The following is a 20,003-nucleotide window of genomic DNA, read 5'->3' on the forward strand; positions in this document are numbered from 1 at the left end:
TTTGTAAGCCAATTGATGACTATGGATGAAACTCTGCTTCATTACTGTAATCTATTTTAGGTGAATATTATTCTTTGCTACTGAAATTTAGTGAGCAAATTGTGGATAACTTTTCATAGATTAATTTCTGTTCCTCATGCCAGTGATCCCTGGCATATCTTTACTGCTGCATTTTTTTTTACCCTTTAATTTGTGCGAAAAAGTGATGGAAAGTCATCCCACATTAATACCAGATAGGCACGGGCCATTACCTTTTGTATGTTCTGATTATTTATACAGTTCTATAAATTCTTCATTTTCCTTTTTGCTATTGTGCTGAGTTCTCAATGTTTACATTTAGTTTATATCTGCTCTGGATCAATTTTGATTCTAAAAAGAAATTTTGAACCCCATGTGAAATGCCAATGGTTTTAAATGCAAATGGTTTTAAAATAACCAAAAAAAAAAAAAAAAAGTGTTGCCAACAGAATTCTGCCCTGTAGCAAGTTCCTTCAAACATCACAGCAGACTCAACTTATTAAATATTTTTGGCTTTCTCAGCTTTAATATATATGGATGGAATCGTGAAAATCGAAGCAATTTTCAAGCCTTATCAGAATTTTGTGATATTGTTGAAAGAATTTGATATCAAATCTGATCCATATCTACAAAATACCAGATGTACTCTAAATGAAAAGTCAAAGATTTGTTATTGCCAATCTTTGTTGAATGATACTATGAAGTTGACAGGGTCAGCGTGGAAAGTGCTTATTTACTATTTCAGGCTGGATTATAATCAAATTTCAGCAGTGAGCATTTATATGAGATATTCAGGGTTAAAATTTTAATTGTGACAGCTATTTGACACATTTTAGTAAAATCGATAACAGTTATCACTAAAATTCTTCTCTAAATTATTCAACTGCTTTACAACCTGTTCAAAAATAAAAATATAACATTAAATTAAAACAACCCCAAATTTCAGCTGGTTGACTTTTTTTAATATCTTTCAGGAACTGAATAGTTTTTTTAGTATTTTAAAGAAATTATGTCAACTACATTTGCCAGGAGGGTTCCAAGGTGGCCTGGGTTCTGAAAAACTGCTGCAAGTTTCCAATTCCTGTTGCTGCATTTTCTCCAATAACCACATTTTATAAGCTTCCAAAGCCTTGGCATTCCTCTCAGCTTTCTCCATTGCTATTTTCTGTTTCTCTGCTTCTGCTTTTAACGAAGTTAATTTTTGTTTCTGTGTGCTTAATAGCATTTTTTGTTGTTTCCTATTAAAGAAAGAAATTTTATAAACTGTGGTAATATGGCAGTTTTAATTCAGTAAATTTTTATTCTAATTAGTGAAATAATTGCCACTAAACTTAACAAAAATTTAGTAGTGATTGTTAACAATATTTTAGTTATTTTAGCAAACTGCTATAAAAAAAAAAACATCACATTCATATAATAAATCTTTATTCATATAATATAAATTTTTTTTTTTTTAAACAAAAAGTTAATACCAAATCCCTTATTTAAAATTATTTTCTTTTGCTTTCAAAAACAAACAAAAAAAAAACTAATTTAGTAGTGGCTACCCACTGTTGCTAATGTGAGAATTATATTGTGGGGATTAGGGCCATTTGAAAATATAGTGAATTTGTGAGGTGAATAAATACAATGAAACTGTTATAGATTCTAGTTGCCTGATGTTATACTACAAATAACAGCAATTCTCTTTAAGATTTAAAGAAAATCTACTTTATTCAACAGAAATGATATAGGAGTGGAATATAGACATTTTTTTCCAAAAGACGTTCTGAACATTTATTGTACCTTTAACACAAACTGTGAAGGCTGCACTGAAACATTCTTTAGAGACATGTTTAGTACACTGGTAAATGGCACCTAGATGTTTCTCATTGACTTGGAAAACATTCTGCCACAAAAGGATGTCCACTGGAAACAAAGTCACTCAGTCAAAATGTAAGTACAGAGATGTGGAGCAAGCTCACATTCGTTTTCCCTAAAATATTTTTGTGCCTACATTGCATGATATAGAAGAGACTGTCATGGCAAAAGAGAAGATGATTCACAAGATATGGGCAAAACTTAGGAGGAATTTCTTTAGAATTGCCAAATAGCAGTTTTTTGTAACTGTAGTGTAATTCTTATGAATGTAATATATGAGAATGATACACAACATTCAAAAAATTGTCTCCTCCATGTTCTCAGTACTTGTAACAAAATTTCTTTGACAGAGATGAATCAATGTACTTCCACTGAACAGATTGGTGTTCAGACTGAATGGCAGGATCCACGTCTTATCTATGGTGACAACTGTGAGTAAGGATGCACCATTTATTGCAAGCGTCATTTGACATGTTTTACATTGTGCCTGGCTTACTGTCTGGGCAGGCATCCTGAGTATTCACCCTGCCAAAACTTTGCTGATTTTGAGGTGTCATGAAAAACTATGCACAAAGCCTACATATATGCCTAAAATGATGTTGCAAGTCCATCCACTGTTTGTTATCTGTCCTCCATAACCTTTGCCTGAACAGGAGCAGTACTATCCTCAGAACAAGTTGTTCGTGGTCTTAGGTATGCAATCAATATGTGAAATTGCATACTTTCCTTTATGGAACAAAGGAACGTAAGAAAATAAATTTTAGATACATTAAATATACTAAGTTTAACTGGTATATAGTGATATCACATTATCAGTGAATTAGAGCAAAAAAACTACTACTTTTAGATGATGATCTTGCACATCATGAACTGCTAGAAATTAATGTTCACAGAATATCCCCATTTTTCTTGGACAGATCTGAATTCAAAATCCTGAAGATGATGGCAAGAACTTAATGAAGCATTTGCAAATAGAGCTTGGTTGGTTTATTTAGTTGGTGTCACACTTAAAGATGTAGGATTTTACTATAAAGAATTTTTCACCCCACAGACAAACCAAACTTGAAGCATGGATAATTTACACATATGATGCACTACAGCTTGGTTAACCTTGGTGCTGAATAGGGCTTACAATACTGGTCAAAATCTTAATATCGGTATTTCGGTATTTTAATTTCTGAAACCGGGATACTGGTATTGCAAAAACAAACGTTTTTCTTGATGAAGTTTGATGACAGTTAGGTGCAATAAAGTAAGGAAAAACCAAGTACTATAATTACTTGAATTCAAGTTTTAAATAAACATTTATTGCAATGATAAATATTTTGAAAAAATCATTAAAAATACAGTTATTCTAAAAACAAAAAAATACATATTGTTACTGCAAAGTTTAGTTATGTTTAAGCATCCACACTACCTGTCCGAATAAAGTGAGTTTTTAAGAAACATAAGCAATCAATAGTATGATCGTTTAAAATGGATCTAATTTTGGTACATATTTCATTAGCGGAAGAAAATGCCCTTTCAGATTCTACTACTACTATTGTTCTGAGATAATTGTAGACAATCTCAGTCCCAGTCCATATTTTCTAGGCTTTTCACTTTTTTAGCAAAAATAGTTAAAAGTATTTCATTAATTTCCGACTAAAGTTCATCTTTTAAAATCTAATTAGAGTCGAGCAATTTCTTATTTTGGAAAGAATTTGTGGAACACTGATGTTCTGTTCCATGTTGGTCTTCCATGGTTGAATTATGTTCATCATTTTCTGACAAAGTATAATTTTCACTATAGTATCTTTACTGAGTCTGGATAAGGAATAAAGAGAGCAAAGAGTGCAGTTAAGGAATTCTTCTCATATATAAATGCAAAAAAGAGAAGGACAAATCAGATCGGATGCATATGTAATTGCGTGGGATTAGTATTAGATACCCCAACTGATGTTGCAGATGAACTCGACAGTTACTTTTGCATCGATATTTACAGAAGAAAAACCCTTCACATCAATGAGAAATTATGGGAGTGAAGTTGAAAAAAATGTAATGATGTTGAAATTTCACGTGTTGATTTAATGAGAAAACTTTCACGCCCACAGGCAAGTAAGGCTCCTGTGGTTGATGGCATATACCCTATAATCTTAAAGGAGGCAGCATTGAACCATTAAGGCTAGTTATGAGAGCATCACTAGACTCAGGAGAGATTCAGTTGGATTGGTGTAAATTGGAACATAACGGGAAATTACCAACCAGCCAGTCTTAACTTCAGTAGTAGGGAAAATCATGGAAGCAATGATCAAGGGTGGAATTCAGGATCGTTTAGATGGAAATTGAATTCTGTAGGATACATAGCACGGTTTTGTAAATGGAAAATAATGTTTAACAAATCCAGTTAGCCATTTTGACAGGTCACTCGTGAGCTGGATTTTGAGAATAATTTCGACATTGTTTATTTAGATATCAGCAAAGCATTTGACTCAGTCCCACATGAGCGGTTACTTTATAAGTTCGAGCAGGCTGGAATCATAGGGAAAATCCTTAGATGTATAGCACGATGGCTTGAGGGCACCAGGCAGGGGGGGGGGGTTGTGATAAATGATTATTCCTCAGATTGGGTTAATGTAAAAAGCGGGGTTCCCCAAGGATCAGTATTGGGACCACTGTTGTTTTTGATTATCTTAAATGATCGCTGGCAAGCAGAGCTTCTTCAGAGTGACCTAGATAGACTTCCGGGATGGTCAGAAAAGTGGCAGCTATATGCTTTAATTCAGCAAAATGCAAGGTCTTACACCTGGGGAATTGCAATCCCAAAATAACTTATACACTTGGTGGACTTGAACTAAAGTCAGTAGTGGAGGAACGGGACTTGGGTGTTACGATACGATCAGACATGAAGAATTGTGGACAGGTTGCAATGTGTCCTATTGATGATTTATTGAATATTTGCTAGTAGAGATAAGGATGACATAATCACATAAAGGTGATTTTATAACTTTTATATGATTAAATTATAAACTATTTTTTTTTAAAATTAATACTGAAAAACCGGTATTTTTACCAATACCGGTATTTGAATACAGTCTGTCCTCGTATAGCACGATAGTTGTGTTCCTAGAAACCCTCGTGCAATATAAACAACAGGCCCTATGGGAAATGTGGGGTTAGGTGCTGACCACCCAAGATTGAACACACATTTGGAACCAAAACATTACCAAACACAATAAATAATCGGGTAATTTTAATCATTATAAAATACTTACGTATTTTATAACGATTAAAATACGTAATAAAAAATAATATAATATTTTTTTATTATAATATAATAAATAATAAAAAATATTATTTTATTATTTATTATATTATAATAAAGTATTTTTAGTATTTTTTAATACTAAAAAGTATTTTTTACGAATAAAATACGTATTTTATTCGTAAAAAAATTATTATATTAAATAAAATAGTCGTAATAAAATACGTATTTTATAATACGTAAGTATAAATTATAATACGTAAGTCGTAATAAAATGCTTACGTATTTTATTAGGTAATAAAATATTGCTAATGCTTTTGCTTCTATTGTAAGCAAACTTGTTTTTTGTTTGATTTTCTATCCAAACAGATAGAAAATCAAAAAACAAATAGAAAAGACAGCCGTTCCATCTCTTCCAATTCTTGTGTCTTAATCTAATGGATTTTAATTACACTGAGTTGTTCCCGCTATGAAAGTTGTTTTTATTTTCTCTGCATTCTTTGTAATTCTCGGCGTTGACTCATTTAGGTCTGTAGCACATGCAATATCACATGGTCTTTCATTTCGCTCAAAGCGTTTCACAATTTCATATTTTTTCTCTATCGACAGAGGCGGACTGGCCATAAGCCTTACCGGGAAATCCCGGTGGGCCGGAGACCGGTGTGATTTTGGCCATAAACCGTAGTATGAGGCCACTATAAATTTTCCCGGGTAAGAATTTTTGACTCAGTCCGCCTCTGTTTATCGGTATTGCTTTTTTTTTTTCTCTCTCTCTGAATCTGCAGTGTCTTCACCAGGACGCTTCATTTTCACACCTTTTAAGTATTTTACTCATTTTTAAAGCACAATTACAAAACGAGGAGGCATGCTTAATACACATAAACAAAGCTGCGCGCGTGTAGCAACTGAATAAACAACACCGTAAAGGCCGAGATACACTATTAACACCTCACATTTTACTAAAGCACATTTCTGGGGGTTACTACCATAAAACAATTTCCAGTTGCGTTTCTGCTAGTGGAATCTGTTATAAACTGGTCGTAAACTCGATCTAATTGCAATTGCAAATTATCGATAGCTGGAATTGTGCGTGTTTTTACGTTATTATGGTGAAATGTGTTTCCCCTTCACTGATATAAAACACAAATACATTTTCAGAATCTTCTTCATTCGTATCGTGTTGCATTCAGTTGGGGTGATTCCACGTTCGACTGCCATTTCTTGTAAACACAAAGGCGAATCGTGCATAAGCGAATTCGGTTCGTGTTATATAAGATAACGTTCCCCTATTTATAAATCGTGTATGATCGAATTCGTGTAATGTAAACACGTGTTATACGAGGACCGACTGTACTGGAAAAAATGACCGGTATTCGGGATCTTGGTACTGTAAGCCCTAGTGCTGAACTAAACAACATATACCACCCTGCTTCTTCCAAATTAAGGAAGAAGCAGGGTGGAATAGTTCTTGCTCAACAATATTTTGAGGAAGACTGGACTTCTGCAAAGGGATCTTGAGTTCTGTAAATTTTGTTACTGATTTTTATTTAATTTAGGTATATATATCGCTGTTTATAAAGACACAGTGCAACCTTGATATAATGCACCTCTTCATACCACAGTTTTGGATATACCACATATATGATCATGTCCCCCAAAATAATTATGGGGGGAGGGGAGTGTGTTCAAAGAACTAGCAATTTAATAATGGAAACTGGAAAAAGTGAATACTATATATACTTGTATCTGCTGTACATCCTACTACCATATTTCCAAGAGGGGAAATTAGCTAAAAATTGGCTGTATATCCATGCAATAAAATATCAGTGGAACGCTACAAACAGCTACCTCTGGAGAAGAACATGGATATTGTTTGTGAAGTGCATTACATTACATTAGTTCAAAAGTAAATTTTTGTAAACAGCACATGACATCCTTTCTTCGACTAGAAGTTAAACTTAGGATAGCAAAAACTGCTAAAGGCTAAACTAGACAAAATATACAAGTGACAAGTGATTTATGAAGAAATCACATGACTTCATTTTGGCACTATGATAGGCTGGTCAGTTTGGTTTTGATTTAGTTTTCTCAAAACATGGCAAAATTGTAGGGCATCAGAAATAAATACAGTAAAATTAGTAAATCAGCAGACCACCAAAAAAAAAAATAAATAAATAAAAAAATATACAGTTGAAGAAAAGTTATAAACATTATTGAAAGAGTTAAGAGTGGCAAAACAAAATGCAGTATATATATTTCACAAATGTAGAATTCAAGAGGAATGATACGTAGTTGGATGAAAGAGGAAGAAAAACTGTGTTAATTCATAGACCATGTAGAACAGTGGTTTTCAAACGGGGTGCCGTGGCACCTTAGCACACTGCAACAACATTCCAGGGGGCCACGTAATTTGGGCTTAAGTTACTTAAACTTATTATTAGTTTTTTATTTTGTGGTGATCTATAATTGATGTTTACTTAGTACCTCTATACAAAGAATAAAATTATATACTGTATATATATAATTTAGATTATGAAATGTAATTTTTATAATTATATTATTGTAATAAATAACATATATATTTTTTAATATTATATATATTGAGAAAATTGAGTAGGGGTGCCACAAAATAAAATAAATTACTTAGGGGTGCTGTTATTAAAAAAAGGTTGAAAACCACTGATGTAGAAGATGAATTAGGCCTCCAAATAAAACTAGTCTTTGTGAAAACAGTGATGTGGACCAATGCTTATACAAGTGATTTATACAGAAACATAGTAAAAAAAAAATCCCTTATTTCACCCATCCACTCGCTTCAAATGTTTGTCAAGTTCTGCCTTTAATCTATTTAATCTATCAACTTCTACAATGATGGATGGAAGCTTGTTCCAGTAATCAACCACCAGCTAGCTAAAGACAAACTTGCGCACATCTATCCTACAACTGTCTTTCCTCAATTTGAATTTATGCCCTCTCAGGTGATTATTCTGAGCAAGAGGAAGAATCCCATCCACACTGAGCATGCTAAAACCATTCAAGGTTTTATACACCTCAATCAGATCACCTCGCAGGTGCCTAGTCTCCAGACACTGTAATTTGCAAAACTTAAGCCTTTCTTCGTAAGAGCAACCCTTTGTTCCATTCACTAATCTTGTTGCCCTTCTCTGTACTCGTTCCAACAGCTCTACATCCTTCTTAAAATGAGGCCTCCAGACCTGTATACGGTACTCAAGGTGTGGCCTGACCATTGCCTTATACAAGAGGACAATCACTTCCTTTTCCCTGTTAGCAAAATTCTTGTATATCATTGACAAGACGCCATGTGCTACTCTTGCAGACCATCTGAGCTGCTCAGAAAACTTCATATCTGCCTTCACAATTACCCCCGGGTCCTTTTCATTCTCTACCACTGTCAGTGTGGTACCACAGAGTTGATACATTATTCTGGGATTACTGCTTCCCATATGTACTACTTTTCATTTGTTAATGTTAAACTTCATTTGCCACCTCTCAGACCATCTGCTCAACTTTTCTATATCCTGTTACAGCAGTGTACTGTCATTAGTGTCATTAACAACACTGCCAACCTTTGTATCATCTGCAAACTTGGACATTAAGCCTGATGTACCATCATCAATATCATTTATAAATACAGAAAACAACAATGGACCCAACACTGAACCCTGAGGGACTCCACTAATAACATTAGTCCATGAAGAGCAGTGTCCATTGATTACCACTCTCTGCCTTCTGCCACCCAACCATCCCTTTATCCATAGCAGCAATTTGCTTCCAATGCCACACTGCTCCAGTTTGTGCAGCAGTCTTCCATGTGCAACAGTATCAAAGGCATTTCTAAGATCCAAATACAGTCGGTCCTCGTATAACACGTGTTTACATTACACGAATTCGATCATACACGATTTATAAATAGGGGAACGATATCTTATATAACACAAACCGAATTCGCTTATGCACGATTCGCCTTTGTGTTTACAAGAAATGGCAGTCGAATGCAGAATCACCCCAACCGAACGCAACACGATAGGAATGAAGAGAAGATTCTGAAAATGTATTTGTTTTTTTATATCAGTGAAGGGGAAACACATTTCACCATAATAGCGTAAAAACCAACACAATTCCAGCTATCGATATAATCGCAAATGCAATTAGATGGAGTTTACTACCAGTTTATAACAGATTCCACTAGCAGAAACGCAACTGGAAATTGTTTTATGGTAGTAACCCCCAGAAATGTGCTTTAGTAAAATGTGAGGTGTTAATAGTGTATCTCGGCCTTTACGGTGTTGTTTATTCAGTTGCTACACAGGCGCAGTGTGTATCAAGCGTGCCTCCTCGTTTTGTAATTGTGCTTTATTCCCTAAAAATTAGTAAAATACTTAAAAGGTGTGAAAAGGAAGCGTCCTGGCGAAGACACTGCAGATTCAGAGAGAAAAAGAAAAGCAATATCGATAAACAGAGGCGGACTGGGTCAAAAATTCTTACCCGGGAAAATTTATAGTGGCCTCATACTACGGTTTATGGCCAAAATCACACCGGCGTCCGGCCCTCCAGGATTTCCCGGGTAAGGCCTATGGCCAGTCCGCCTCTGTCGATAGAGAAAAAATATGAAATTGTGAAACGCTTTGAGCAAAATGAAAGACCATGCGATATTGCACGTGCTACAGACCGAAATGAGGCAACGCCGAGAATTAGAAAGAATGCAGAGAAAATAAAAACAACTTTCATAGCAGGAACAACACAAAGTGTAATTAAAATCCATTAGATTAAGACACAAAGAATTGGAAGAGATGGAATGGCTGTCATCTGTTTGGATAGAAAATCAAACAAAAAACAAGTTTGCTTACGATAGAAGCAAAAGCATTAGCAATATTTTATTACGTAATAGTCGTAATAAAATACGTAAGCATTTTATTACGACTTACGCATTATAATTTATACTTACGTATTATAAAATACATAAGTATTTTATTACGACTATTTTATTTCATATAATAAATTTTTTACTATTTTATTAATAATTTTTTATTATTTAAATAAATAATAAAAATAAATATTATTTATTATTTATTATATTATAATAAAAATAAAAAAAATATTATAATATTATTTTTTATTACGTATTTTAATCATTATAAAATACGTAAGTATTTTATAACGATTAAAATTACCCGATTATTTATTGTGTTTGGTAATGTTTTGGTTCCAAATATGTGTTCAATCTTGGGTGGTCGGACCTAACCCCACTTTTTTCCATAGTGGCCTGTTGTTTATATTGCACGATTTTGCATTGCACGAGGGTTTCTAGGAACACAACTATCATGCTATACGAGGACAGACTGTATATGATATCAAAGTTATTCTTTGCATCCAGTTCCTTTGTGACTACATCATAGTATCCAATCAAATTTGTCAGACAAGACTTCCCCTTAACAAACCCATGCTGTGTCCAAGCTATAACTGAAGTCATGTCTAGATGATCCTGCAATACTTCTTTAACGAGTGCCTCCATTAATTTCCCTGGAACAGAAGTTAAACTAACAGGTCTATAATTACCTGTGTCTCCCTTTGATCCTCCTTTGCGGATTGGGGTCACATTTGCACATCTCCAGTCCATGGGTACCTCCCCTGAGTCCAGGGAAGCTCTCATAATTATGGCTAAAGGTTTGCTTACTTCCTTTGCCACCTCCTTTAATATAACTGTATAGATTCCATCCACTCCAGGTGCTTTCTTATGTTTATCTTCAACAATTTCTCCTTCACTTTACTCTCAGTTATTACAAGATTATCTAGCTTACCGTCAGAGTTGAATAGAACTCTGGCATTCCCCTCCCTGAATAACTCCTCATGTGTGAATGTAGATGCAAAATATTCATTTAGTTTGTTAGCTACCTGAGCATAATCATCAACAGTTGAACCATCGATATCAAATGGAACAATCTGATTCATCCCCTTCTTTCTAGAGTTTACATAAGTAAAGAACTCTTTGCTGTTTTTCTTTGCATTCTTTGCCACAGATTTCTCGTAATGTGCCTTCGCCTGCCTAACCTCCTTTGTAACTTGGTTACAGACCACCTTATATTTATCATAGGCTTCTGTGTCACATGTTAATTTATATGTATCCCATGCATTATTCTTCTCTGTCACATGTCTAATTAGTTCATCTGACATTCATTTAGGCCTAAATCTTGAACAATATTTCTTTGTTGGTATGAAAAGCCTAGTAGCTTCCAAGATTAATTCTTTGAATTCTTCCCATTTTGAATTTGTTGTTGGTAACAACATCAATTGGTCCCACCGTGTAGAATTAAAATACTGTCTCAGACCACCCTAGTCACCTTTATGAAAGCAAAAACCCTTCCCTTTACCCTTGATGGTAGTTATCTCTTTGAGTAAATCCCACTTCAGCACAATGTGATCACTGCCACCTAGTGGTTCCTTTATCTGCAGATTCTTGATGCAGGAAGAATCACTACTGATAATCAGATCAAGAGTATTACTCCCTCTAGTTGCCTCCCAAACATGCTGCTGTAGAAAACAATCATCCAAGAAATCCACAAAAGCCTTACTAGTGTGTGAGTGACCAACCCACAAATTCCAGTCAATATCCTGGAAATTAAAATCCCCCATTATAAGACACTCTAATTTACTGGACCACGGTATTTCTCTGCACAATTGCTCATTATACTCATCAGTTTCATTAGGCCTATAACACACACCTATTCTCATTTTTCCTTTCCCAGTGCTTATGTCACGCCAAACAGACTCAACATTGCATTGTCCCCCCACATCAATTGGATGCACTTCCTTAAATGATACAAAGGTTGGCAGGGTTGTTAATGACAGTAACGGCAGTGTGCTACTGCAACAGGATCTAGATATTTGGGCAGATGGGCTAAGAAGTGGCAACTGAAGTTTAACCTTGACAAATGAAAAGTACTGCATATGGGTAGAAGTAACCCCAGAGAAACGTACCAACTGTGTGGTACTACACTTAAGGTGGTAGAAAATGAAAAAGACCTGGGAGTAATTGTGCAGGCAGATATGAAGTTTTCTGAGCAATGCAGACAGGCTGCCAGGGCAGGTCATGGGGTTTTGTCAATGATATATAGGAATTTTGCTACCAGGGAAAAGGAGGTGATTATCCCTCTGTATAAGGCAATGGTCAGGCCGCGCCTTGAGTACTGCGTACAGGTCTGGAGGCCTCATTTTAGGAAGGATGTAGATTTATTTGAGCGTGTACAGAGAAGGGCAACAAGATTGGTGACGGGAATGAAGGGATCCTCTTACCAAGAGAGGCTTAAGTTCTGCAAATTGCAGTTGCTGGAGACTAGGCACCTGCGCGGTGATATGATTGAGGTATATAAGGCCTTGAATGGGTTGAGCACGCTGAATTCTGATGGGATCCTTCCACTTGTTCAGATTACAAGCCTAAGGGGGCATAAATTCAAATTAAGAAAAGACAGATGTAGAATAGATGTGCGGAAATTTGCCTTTAGCCAGCGGGTGGTTAATTGCTGGAACAAACTTCCATCTGTCGTTGTGGAAGTTGATAGGTTGAATAAATTTAAGGAGGAACTGGACAGGTATTTGGAGAGAATGGTGTGATTTTTTTTTTTTTTTTTTTTTGTTGGCTGATGCTGCACTGATATATTTGCTTTCTTGCATCACATGCCACTACTATTACTACTAAGATTTTATGTGTTTCTTAACTAACAGCATAACCCCTCCTCCCTTCCTGTCCTGTCTATCCTTTCTGTACACATTGTACTCCCTAAATTCCAGTTCTGCACTTCTTATGTCTGTGTGACACTATGTCTCTGATATCCCAACAATAACTGCCTTTGATATCTTGACTAGCACTTCAAGCTTCAATATAAATTAAATGTGTCAAAAATTTCATATACAACGCATGTAAAGCTTCTGAAGGGTGGCTTTGAAGGTCGTCATGGGACATTCCAGGTTATTCATGTAGGCAAATCAGCATATGGTGACATTACAGCAGCAGAAGTATTTCCTGAATTTCTGTGTAATGTGATTAAAGACAGTGAATACACAAATAATTTACTATTAAGTTCTTGACAAATCACTGGACATTAAAAAGGAACCCAACAAAGTGGGCATGAAAACTAACAAAGAGAGAATTATTGTATTACTGTGTACAAACAAGACTGGAAATCACAAGTTAAAGCCAATGTGCATTGGTAAAGGTCAAAGACCCTGGTGTTTTAAGCATATCAGCCTGAAACCACTACCAGTGATTTATAAAAATAGCTCCAATGCTTGGACGATGAATGATATTTCTGCTTCATGGTTTGAAAGTGAGTTTGTAACATTGGTGAGATGCCAACTGCTTTCCAAAAAACTTGAAGAAAAGGCTTCTTTTCTGTTACTGTTGGATCACTGCCCAGCTCATTCTTTGGCTGATGTCCTGAAATAAAAAGATGGCATGATCAGAGTCACATTTCTGCTAACGAACACAATCTAGCCCATGAATCAGAGCATTATTCAAGCTTTCAAAGCCTACTAACGTGGTGAGCTACTTGCTGGTGTTCTGAACTCAGAAATTCAAGTTCTAGAATTTCTGAAAACATTAATGCTGAAAGACACATACATTGGATTAACATGGTAGAAAGTAAACTCAATGGCAATTGAAAAAAGCTGGAAAAAATGTATTTGAAAAAGATGAAATCGCTAATAACCTTGAATTAGGCAGCATTTTGATTGAGGGGATACGGATGCTCCAGTTGCGCATTACCTGAGCGAGGAAGAAATCGCAGCCTCTGTGAACAGTGGGAAGACAATTTACAAACAGAAGGCCAGTGACTCAGAAAATAATGTGGATGACTCATGTTAAGGAAAAAGCATCAGAAATTAACAAATTGCTTAAAAATAATAACTTGATGGCATGGTTGTTAGAACATCAGAGTGATAGTGAACATCTTTATTCATTGCATCTGACCACTATTAAGAATTATGTACTGAAAAAACACTGCTGTCAGTTCTGGCAAAACAAATTATGTGACTATTTTCAGAATGGATGCATAAAATATAAGTCCATAAATTGTAAAGGAAATGATATAACCTTTAATAATTTGTGTCTTTTAGTCTGTATACTCATAAAACTGTAAATAAAATATTTATTTATTAAAATAAAGTATATTTATGTTATAAAAACTGGGAAAAAATGGTAAAATTTTATCGGCTATAATGTGCTTCACTTAAAACACAAGTATTAAAGTTGTCACCTGATGTTGTGCATTGAGGTTTTTTCATGAAAAATTTAGGTCCTCAAAAGAAATCTATAGTCAAAAGAAGTTGAAAAGTTGTAGATTAAACCAGTGGTTCACATTCAGTGTTGCAAAGAGCTAGAATGTGTGTTGCTAATAACAAATATGTTTTAATTTTTAAGTTTAATGAATTTCATACACATCAGAAAAGTCTTGTGTATGTATAATGATGGAAAAAGGTTGAGAACTGAAAATAAAATAGAAAAGCTTACCAAGCATTGAAGGCAATATATGCATCCTGTCTTTGTTGCGATTTGTCTTCTGCTATCTTTAACTCTTTTGATGGTAGTTCATCTTTCTTCTTCTTCTTTCCATGCATTTCTTTTAATTCCTGGTCTTTCTTCTTTTTCCACAGTTTATATACCTGAATTATAATATTAAATTAGTGTATATGTTATTAAAGTAAATGAAAATGTTCACTTTACTCTGTGTTTATTACAGGAAATAGGCAAATGTAATTTTGATCACTAATTTTTTTTAAACTGTTTAGTGATATCACATTAGCAATAAATGAGAGTCAAAAGCTGCTACTTTTACAGGATAACCTTCCATGTCATGAATTGCAAGAAATTAGAATAATGTTCACAGAATATCAATCTTTGGAAGGGGGGGGGGGGATCTGAATTCAAATCCTGAAAATGATGGAGGAATTTAATGAAGTATTTACAAGTGGAGGTTAGTTGGGTGTCAAGCTGAAAGATGTACGATTTTCCACACGGGATTTTTCTTTGCTCAAACTTTCACTGAAAAAAAAAGCATCCAGTTACTCTTGTTCACTCAGGGGTAACTCAAAGCTTATCATGGTAATATTCTGCAACATTTCTATATTAAAAAGTCAAAAAAACTCTACTGATTAGTGTAAAAATGATCCTCAATGTTAGGGTAGAAAGAAGGTACCGATAAGTTTGAAGACTATGCTATACAGAAATGAGTGGATAGTTAGTTCGTATGACAGCATGTCTATAAGAGATTTATATATATGTGGGATAAGGCTAAAAACAATAACCAAGAGGTTTTTAAAAATGCAACATATTTCTTCCACCAACAAGTTTACAATTTCCAAAATACTTTTCACAAAGAGTAATGTGCCAGTTAAATCTTAATCTTGCCCAGCAATCAGGTTCTCTGTCATTATCAGATTCAAATTATATATCTTTCAAACAATATTTCAGTTGTGGGAAAAAAACAATAGTCTAAGGGATCTAAATCTGGTGAAGAGGCCCACACATCAGATCAATTCTCAGATAGCAAACAAACTGAATGAGTATTTTGCATCTACATTCACACATGAGGAGATATTAAGGTTTGAAAATGGCAGAAGGTTATCAAATTGTAACAGGGTGCTTAATGATTTTATAATAACTAAGAGCAAAGTGGAGGAGAAATTGTTGAAGTTAAACATAAGAAAGGCACCTGGGGTGAATGGGATCTATCCAGTTATATTAAAGGAGGCTGCAAAGCAACTAAGCAAACCCTTAGCCATAATTATGAGAGCATCCTTGGACTCAGGGGAGGTCCCCATGGACTGGAGATGTGTAAATGTATCCCCAAATCACAAAAGGGGATCGAAGGGTGACACGAGTAATTACAGACCAGTTAGTTTAACTTCTGTTCCGGGTAAAATAATGCAGTCACTGGTTACAGATGCATTGCACGATCATCTAGACAAGACTGCAGCAATAATTCAGACACAGCATGGGTTTGTTAAGGGAAAGTCTTGTCTGACATATTTGATAGGATATTATGATGTGGTTACAAAGGAACTGGATGCAAAAAATAATTTTGTTATCATATATTTGGATTTCAGGAAATCTTTTGACATTGTTGCGCATGGAAGACTATTGTACAAATTGCAGCAGAATGGTATTAAGGGTAAGTTGCTACAATGGATAAAAGGATGGTTGAGTGGGAGAAGACAGAGGGTGGTAATTAATGGGTGGTGCTCTTCGTGGACTAATGTTATTAGTGGAGTCCCACAGGGTTCGGTTTTGGGTCCACTGTTGTTTTGTATATTTATCAATGATATTGATGAAGGTATATCAGGCTTAGTGTCGAAGTTTGCAGATGATACAAAGGTTGGCATGGTTGTTTATGACAGTAATGGCAGTGTGCTACTGCAACAGGATCTAGATAATTTGGGCAGATGGGCTAAGAAGTGGCAACTGAAGTTTAACCTTGACAAATGCAAAGTACTGCATATGGGTAGAAGTAACCCCAGAGAAACGTACCAACTGTGTGGTAGAAAATGAAAGACCTGGGAGTAATTGTGCAGTCAGATATTAAGTTTTCTGAGCAATACAGATAGGCTGCCAGAGCAGGTCATGGGGTTTTGTCAATGATATATAGGAATTTTGCTAGCAGGGAGAAGGAGGTGATTGTCCCTCTGTATAAGGCAATGGTCAGGCCGCACCTTGAGTACTGTGTACAGGTTTGGAGGCCTCATTTTAGGAAGGATGTAGATTTGCTTGATACAAGATTCTGCAAATTGCAGTGGCTGGAGACTAGGCACCTGCGCGCTGATCTGATTGAGGTGTATAAGGCCTTGAATGGGTTGAGCACGCTGAATTCTGATGGGATCCTTCCACTTTGTTCAGATTACGAACCTAAAGGGGCATAAATTCAAATTAAGAAAAAACAGATGTAGAATAGATGTGCGGAAATTTGCCTTTAGCCAGCAGGTGGTTAATTGCTGGAACAAACTTCCATCTGTCATTGTGGAAGTTGATAGGTTAAATAAATTTAAGGAGGAACTGGACAGGCATTTGGAGGGAATGGTGTGATTTTTTTTTGGCTGATGCTGCATCATACACTTGCTTTCTTGCATCACATGCCACTACTACTATTCTGCTAGCAGAGAAAAGGAGGCGATTGTCCCTCTGTATAAGGCAATGGTCAGGCCATGCCTTGAGTACTGCGTACAGGTCTGGAGGCCTCATTTTAGGAAGTATGTAGATTTTCTTGAGTGTGAACAGAGAAGGGCAACAAGATTGGTGATGAGAATTAAGGGATCCTTTTACCAAGAGAGGATTAAGTTCTGCAAATTGCAGCAGCTGGAGACTAGGCACCTGAAGATGATCTGACTGAGGTGTATAAGGCCTTGAATGGGTTCAGCACACTGAATTCTGATGGGATTCTTCCACTTGTTCAGATTACAAACCTAAGGGCGCATAAATTCAAATTGAGGAAAGACAGCTGTAGAATAGATGTGCGGAAATTTGCCTTCAGCCAGCGGGTGGTTAATTGCTGGAACAAACTTCCATCTGTCATTGTGGAAGTTGATAGGTTAAATAAATTTGATGAGGAACTGGACAAACATTTAGAGGGAATGGTTGTGTGAATTTTTTTTTTTTTGGCTGATGCTACATAAACTCATACGCTTGCTTTCTTGGATCACATGCCACGATTACTATTAATTACAGCAACACTAGCCACAGAAATGTGTTTTTCTCCCTATAGCAACAGTAGAGAATGCTCAAATGTGGAAGGCTCTTGTTTCCCATAGAAATGTTTCACTGAGGAAAAAATCATTACGAAGTTGTAATTTAAGACACCTAGAGGAAAATTAATACAGTAAACCCCCGCTATTCGCGGTATCTGTATTCGCGATCGCCGATTAAATATAAAATGAAACCTAAAAAATGTGAATTTTAAAGCGCCGTGAATATTTTCCCCCATAAAAAAACATGGGCGTGGCTAAAATTATCTTTCCCGGTAAAAACAGTGCTCAGTGGGTGGGGGGAGAGGAGTGACAAAATCGCGAGCATGGATGTTTCTCGCTAATCCTTGTTCAGTATGTGTTATGCGCTTGTCATGGAAGGTTTCGTCGTTTGCTTTTAATTTATATGCTTATAAATTGAATAAATTTATCAATTTATAAATTGATTTGCTTACAAAAATGATAAATCTACTGTTTTGCAGTGTAAAACGACGGACTTTTTCAAGTGTGTTAACGGAAGAAAGTGACTTTATCGTGGACAAATTCTTTCTAACCCCTACAAAAATATGGCTACGAATAACAAGAGAAATGTGAAAATATCAAAGGTGATGACATTAGCGAATAAAATTGAGTTATTAGATAAAATTTCTAATGGTAAAAGTGTCTCCTCAGTGGCAAAACATTATAAAATCAATGAGTCAACGGTACGATCAATCAAGAAATTGGAAGGAAAAATCCGCCGTAGTGTCCGTGAAAAAGGCGCTAATTGCTTCAAAAATTTGCTCTGTAACTCGTGATGTTAAATTAGAAAAAATAGAAAAAGCTTTAAACATGTGGATAGAAGACCGAACTCAAAATAAAATTCCGTTAAGTTCACTCATCATTCGTGAAAAGGCAAAACTCCTTTATCAACACTTTAGCAAAACTGGTGATAGCACTGGCGGGATAAGTTTTTTTGCTAGCAAAGGCATGTTACATTTAATATTAAATTGTATCTTATTTTCATTTCGATGCCATATGCTTGCATTTCACTATGTACTGTCTATGTACATAGTCATATTATGAAGGTACATATAATACATACATAGAAAAAATTTTAGACTAGTTTTTCTTATATATTTCATACTTTGGAACGGAACCCCTTTATTACTATGGGCGCCATAACTCAGTATTCGCGTTTTCGGTATTCGCGACATTTCTCAGGAACGTAACCCCCGCGAATAGCGGGGGTTTGCTGTATTAACTATACACTTTTAAGGGTTACTGACCAGTGTTAAATGTGGGGTGCAGTTAGGACTGTTTGGTATTCTAGTAAGTAAATAAAAAGTTGTGTATAGTCATGAACAATAGCAGTCTCAGTGCCTCTACTGCTAGCTGTGTCTGTTCAACTGGAAAACTGAATCCACTTGAAGTTATGAACATTAAAATTCCTAAGGAAAATTACTTCGGAATGTTAGATTGGAGAAACCAATGCATCTGACAGAATGGAGTAATGAGATTTTGAGCCAAAAGACATCAAAAAAAGGAGATTTCAGATTAGGAAATCTCTGACAAAGATTTCTAAGTGGACAAACATAAATAACACACCTTTAAAGCACAAAGGAATCACACGGTAAATAAACAGGCCAAATCAGATGGATGGTGGCCAAAGAAATTGATAGCCGAGATATAAAAAAAATAAGTGTTGCTTGGCAGACCATAGATGAAAATAGATTTGGAAGTTTAGTCCTTTCCAAGATAAGTTTATTACATTAGTTTGACTATTTAAAAGAAAAGTGAAAAAGGGGAACACGTATGCAATGATGGCAGTTTGAGATAAGCCATACACCCAGCAAGGTATAACCAACTCCTCAACATAATGGGGTGTCAGCAGTGCCCCCCCCCTCCACATACTATTTGTATGACTATATCCAGTAACAAGTGGAAGAGCAGAGGCACTGAGCTTATAATTTAGTGTAGCCAGTTGCATTCTAGACTTACTAATAGGTTGATTTCAATGGACTATCTAGTGGCTGACTTTACAGAAACCACTTTAATGTTGCAACCTCGAAATGTAAGGAATGTTGGATTTCATTGAAGCCTGTCGTAACCTCAAAAGATACAGCATACTGCATGACAGAAGATTCAAAGTCAT

At 35.6% G+C, this 20,003-nt stretch overlaps 1 protein-coding gene across 2 annotated transcripts in view; it reads right to left on the reverse strand.

The window, feature by feature from the left end:
• Positions 1–798: 798 nt before the first annotated feature.
• The window catches only part of LOC150077888 (uncharacterized), a 66,300-nt gene continuing 47,095 nt past the window's right edge, over positions 799–20,003 (reverse strand). For both annotated transcript variants that reach the window (XM_090384859.1, XM_090384858.1), the window contains exons 6-7: positions 14,646–14,797; positions 799–1,256 (exon numbers count right to left, since the gene is read on the reverse strand). In XM_090384859.1, coding sequence (XP_090240985.1) covers positions 1,031–1,256; positions 14,646–14,797 — 378 coding nt within the window. In that variant the 3' untranslated portion in view covers positions 799–1,030. The remainder of the gene's footprint in view (positions 1,257–14,645; positions 14,798–20,003) is intronic.

The sequence above is a fragment of the Mastigoproctus giganteus genome, chromosome 11 (assembly GCF_048544385.1).
Source record: "Mastigoproctus giganteus isolate SK-2022 chromosome 11, ASM4854438v1, whole genome shotgun sequence".
Lineage (NCBI taxonomy): Eukaryota > Metazoa > Arthropoda > Arachnida > Uropygi > Thelyphonidae > Mastigoproctus > Mastigoproctus giganteus.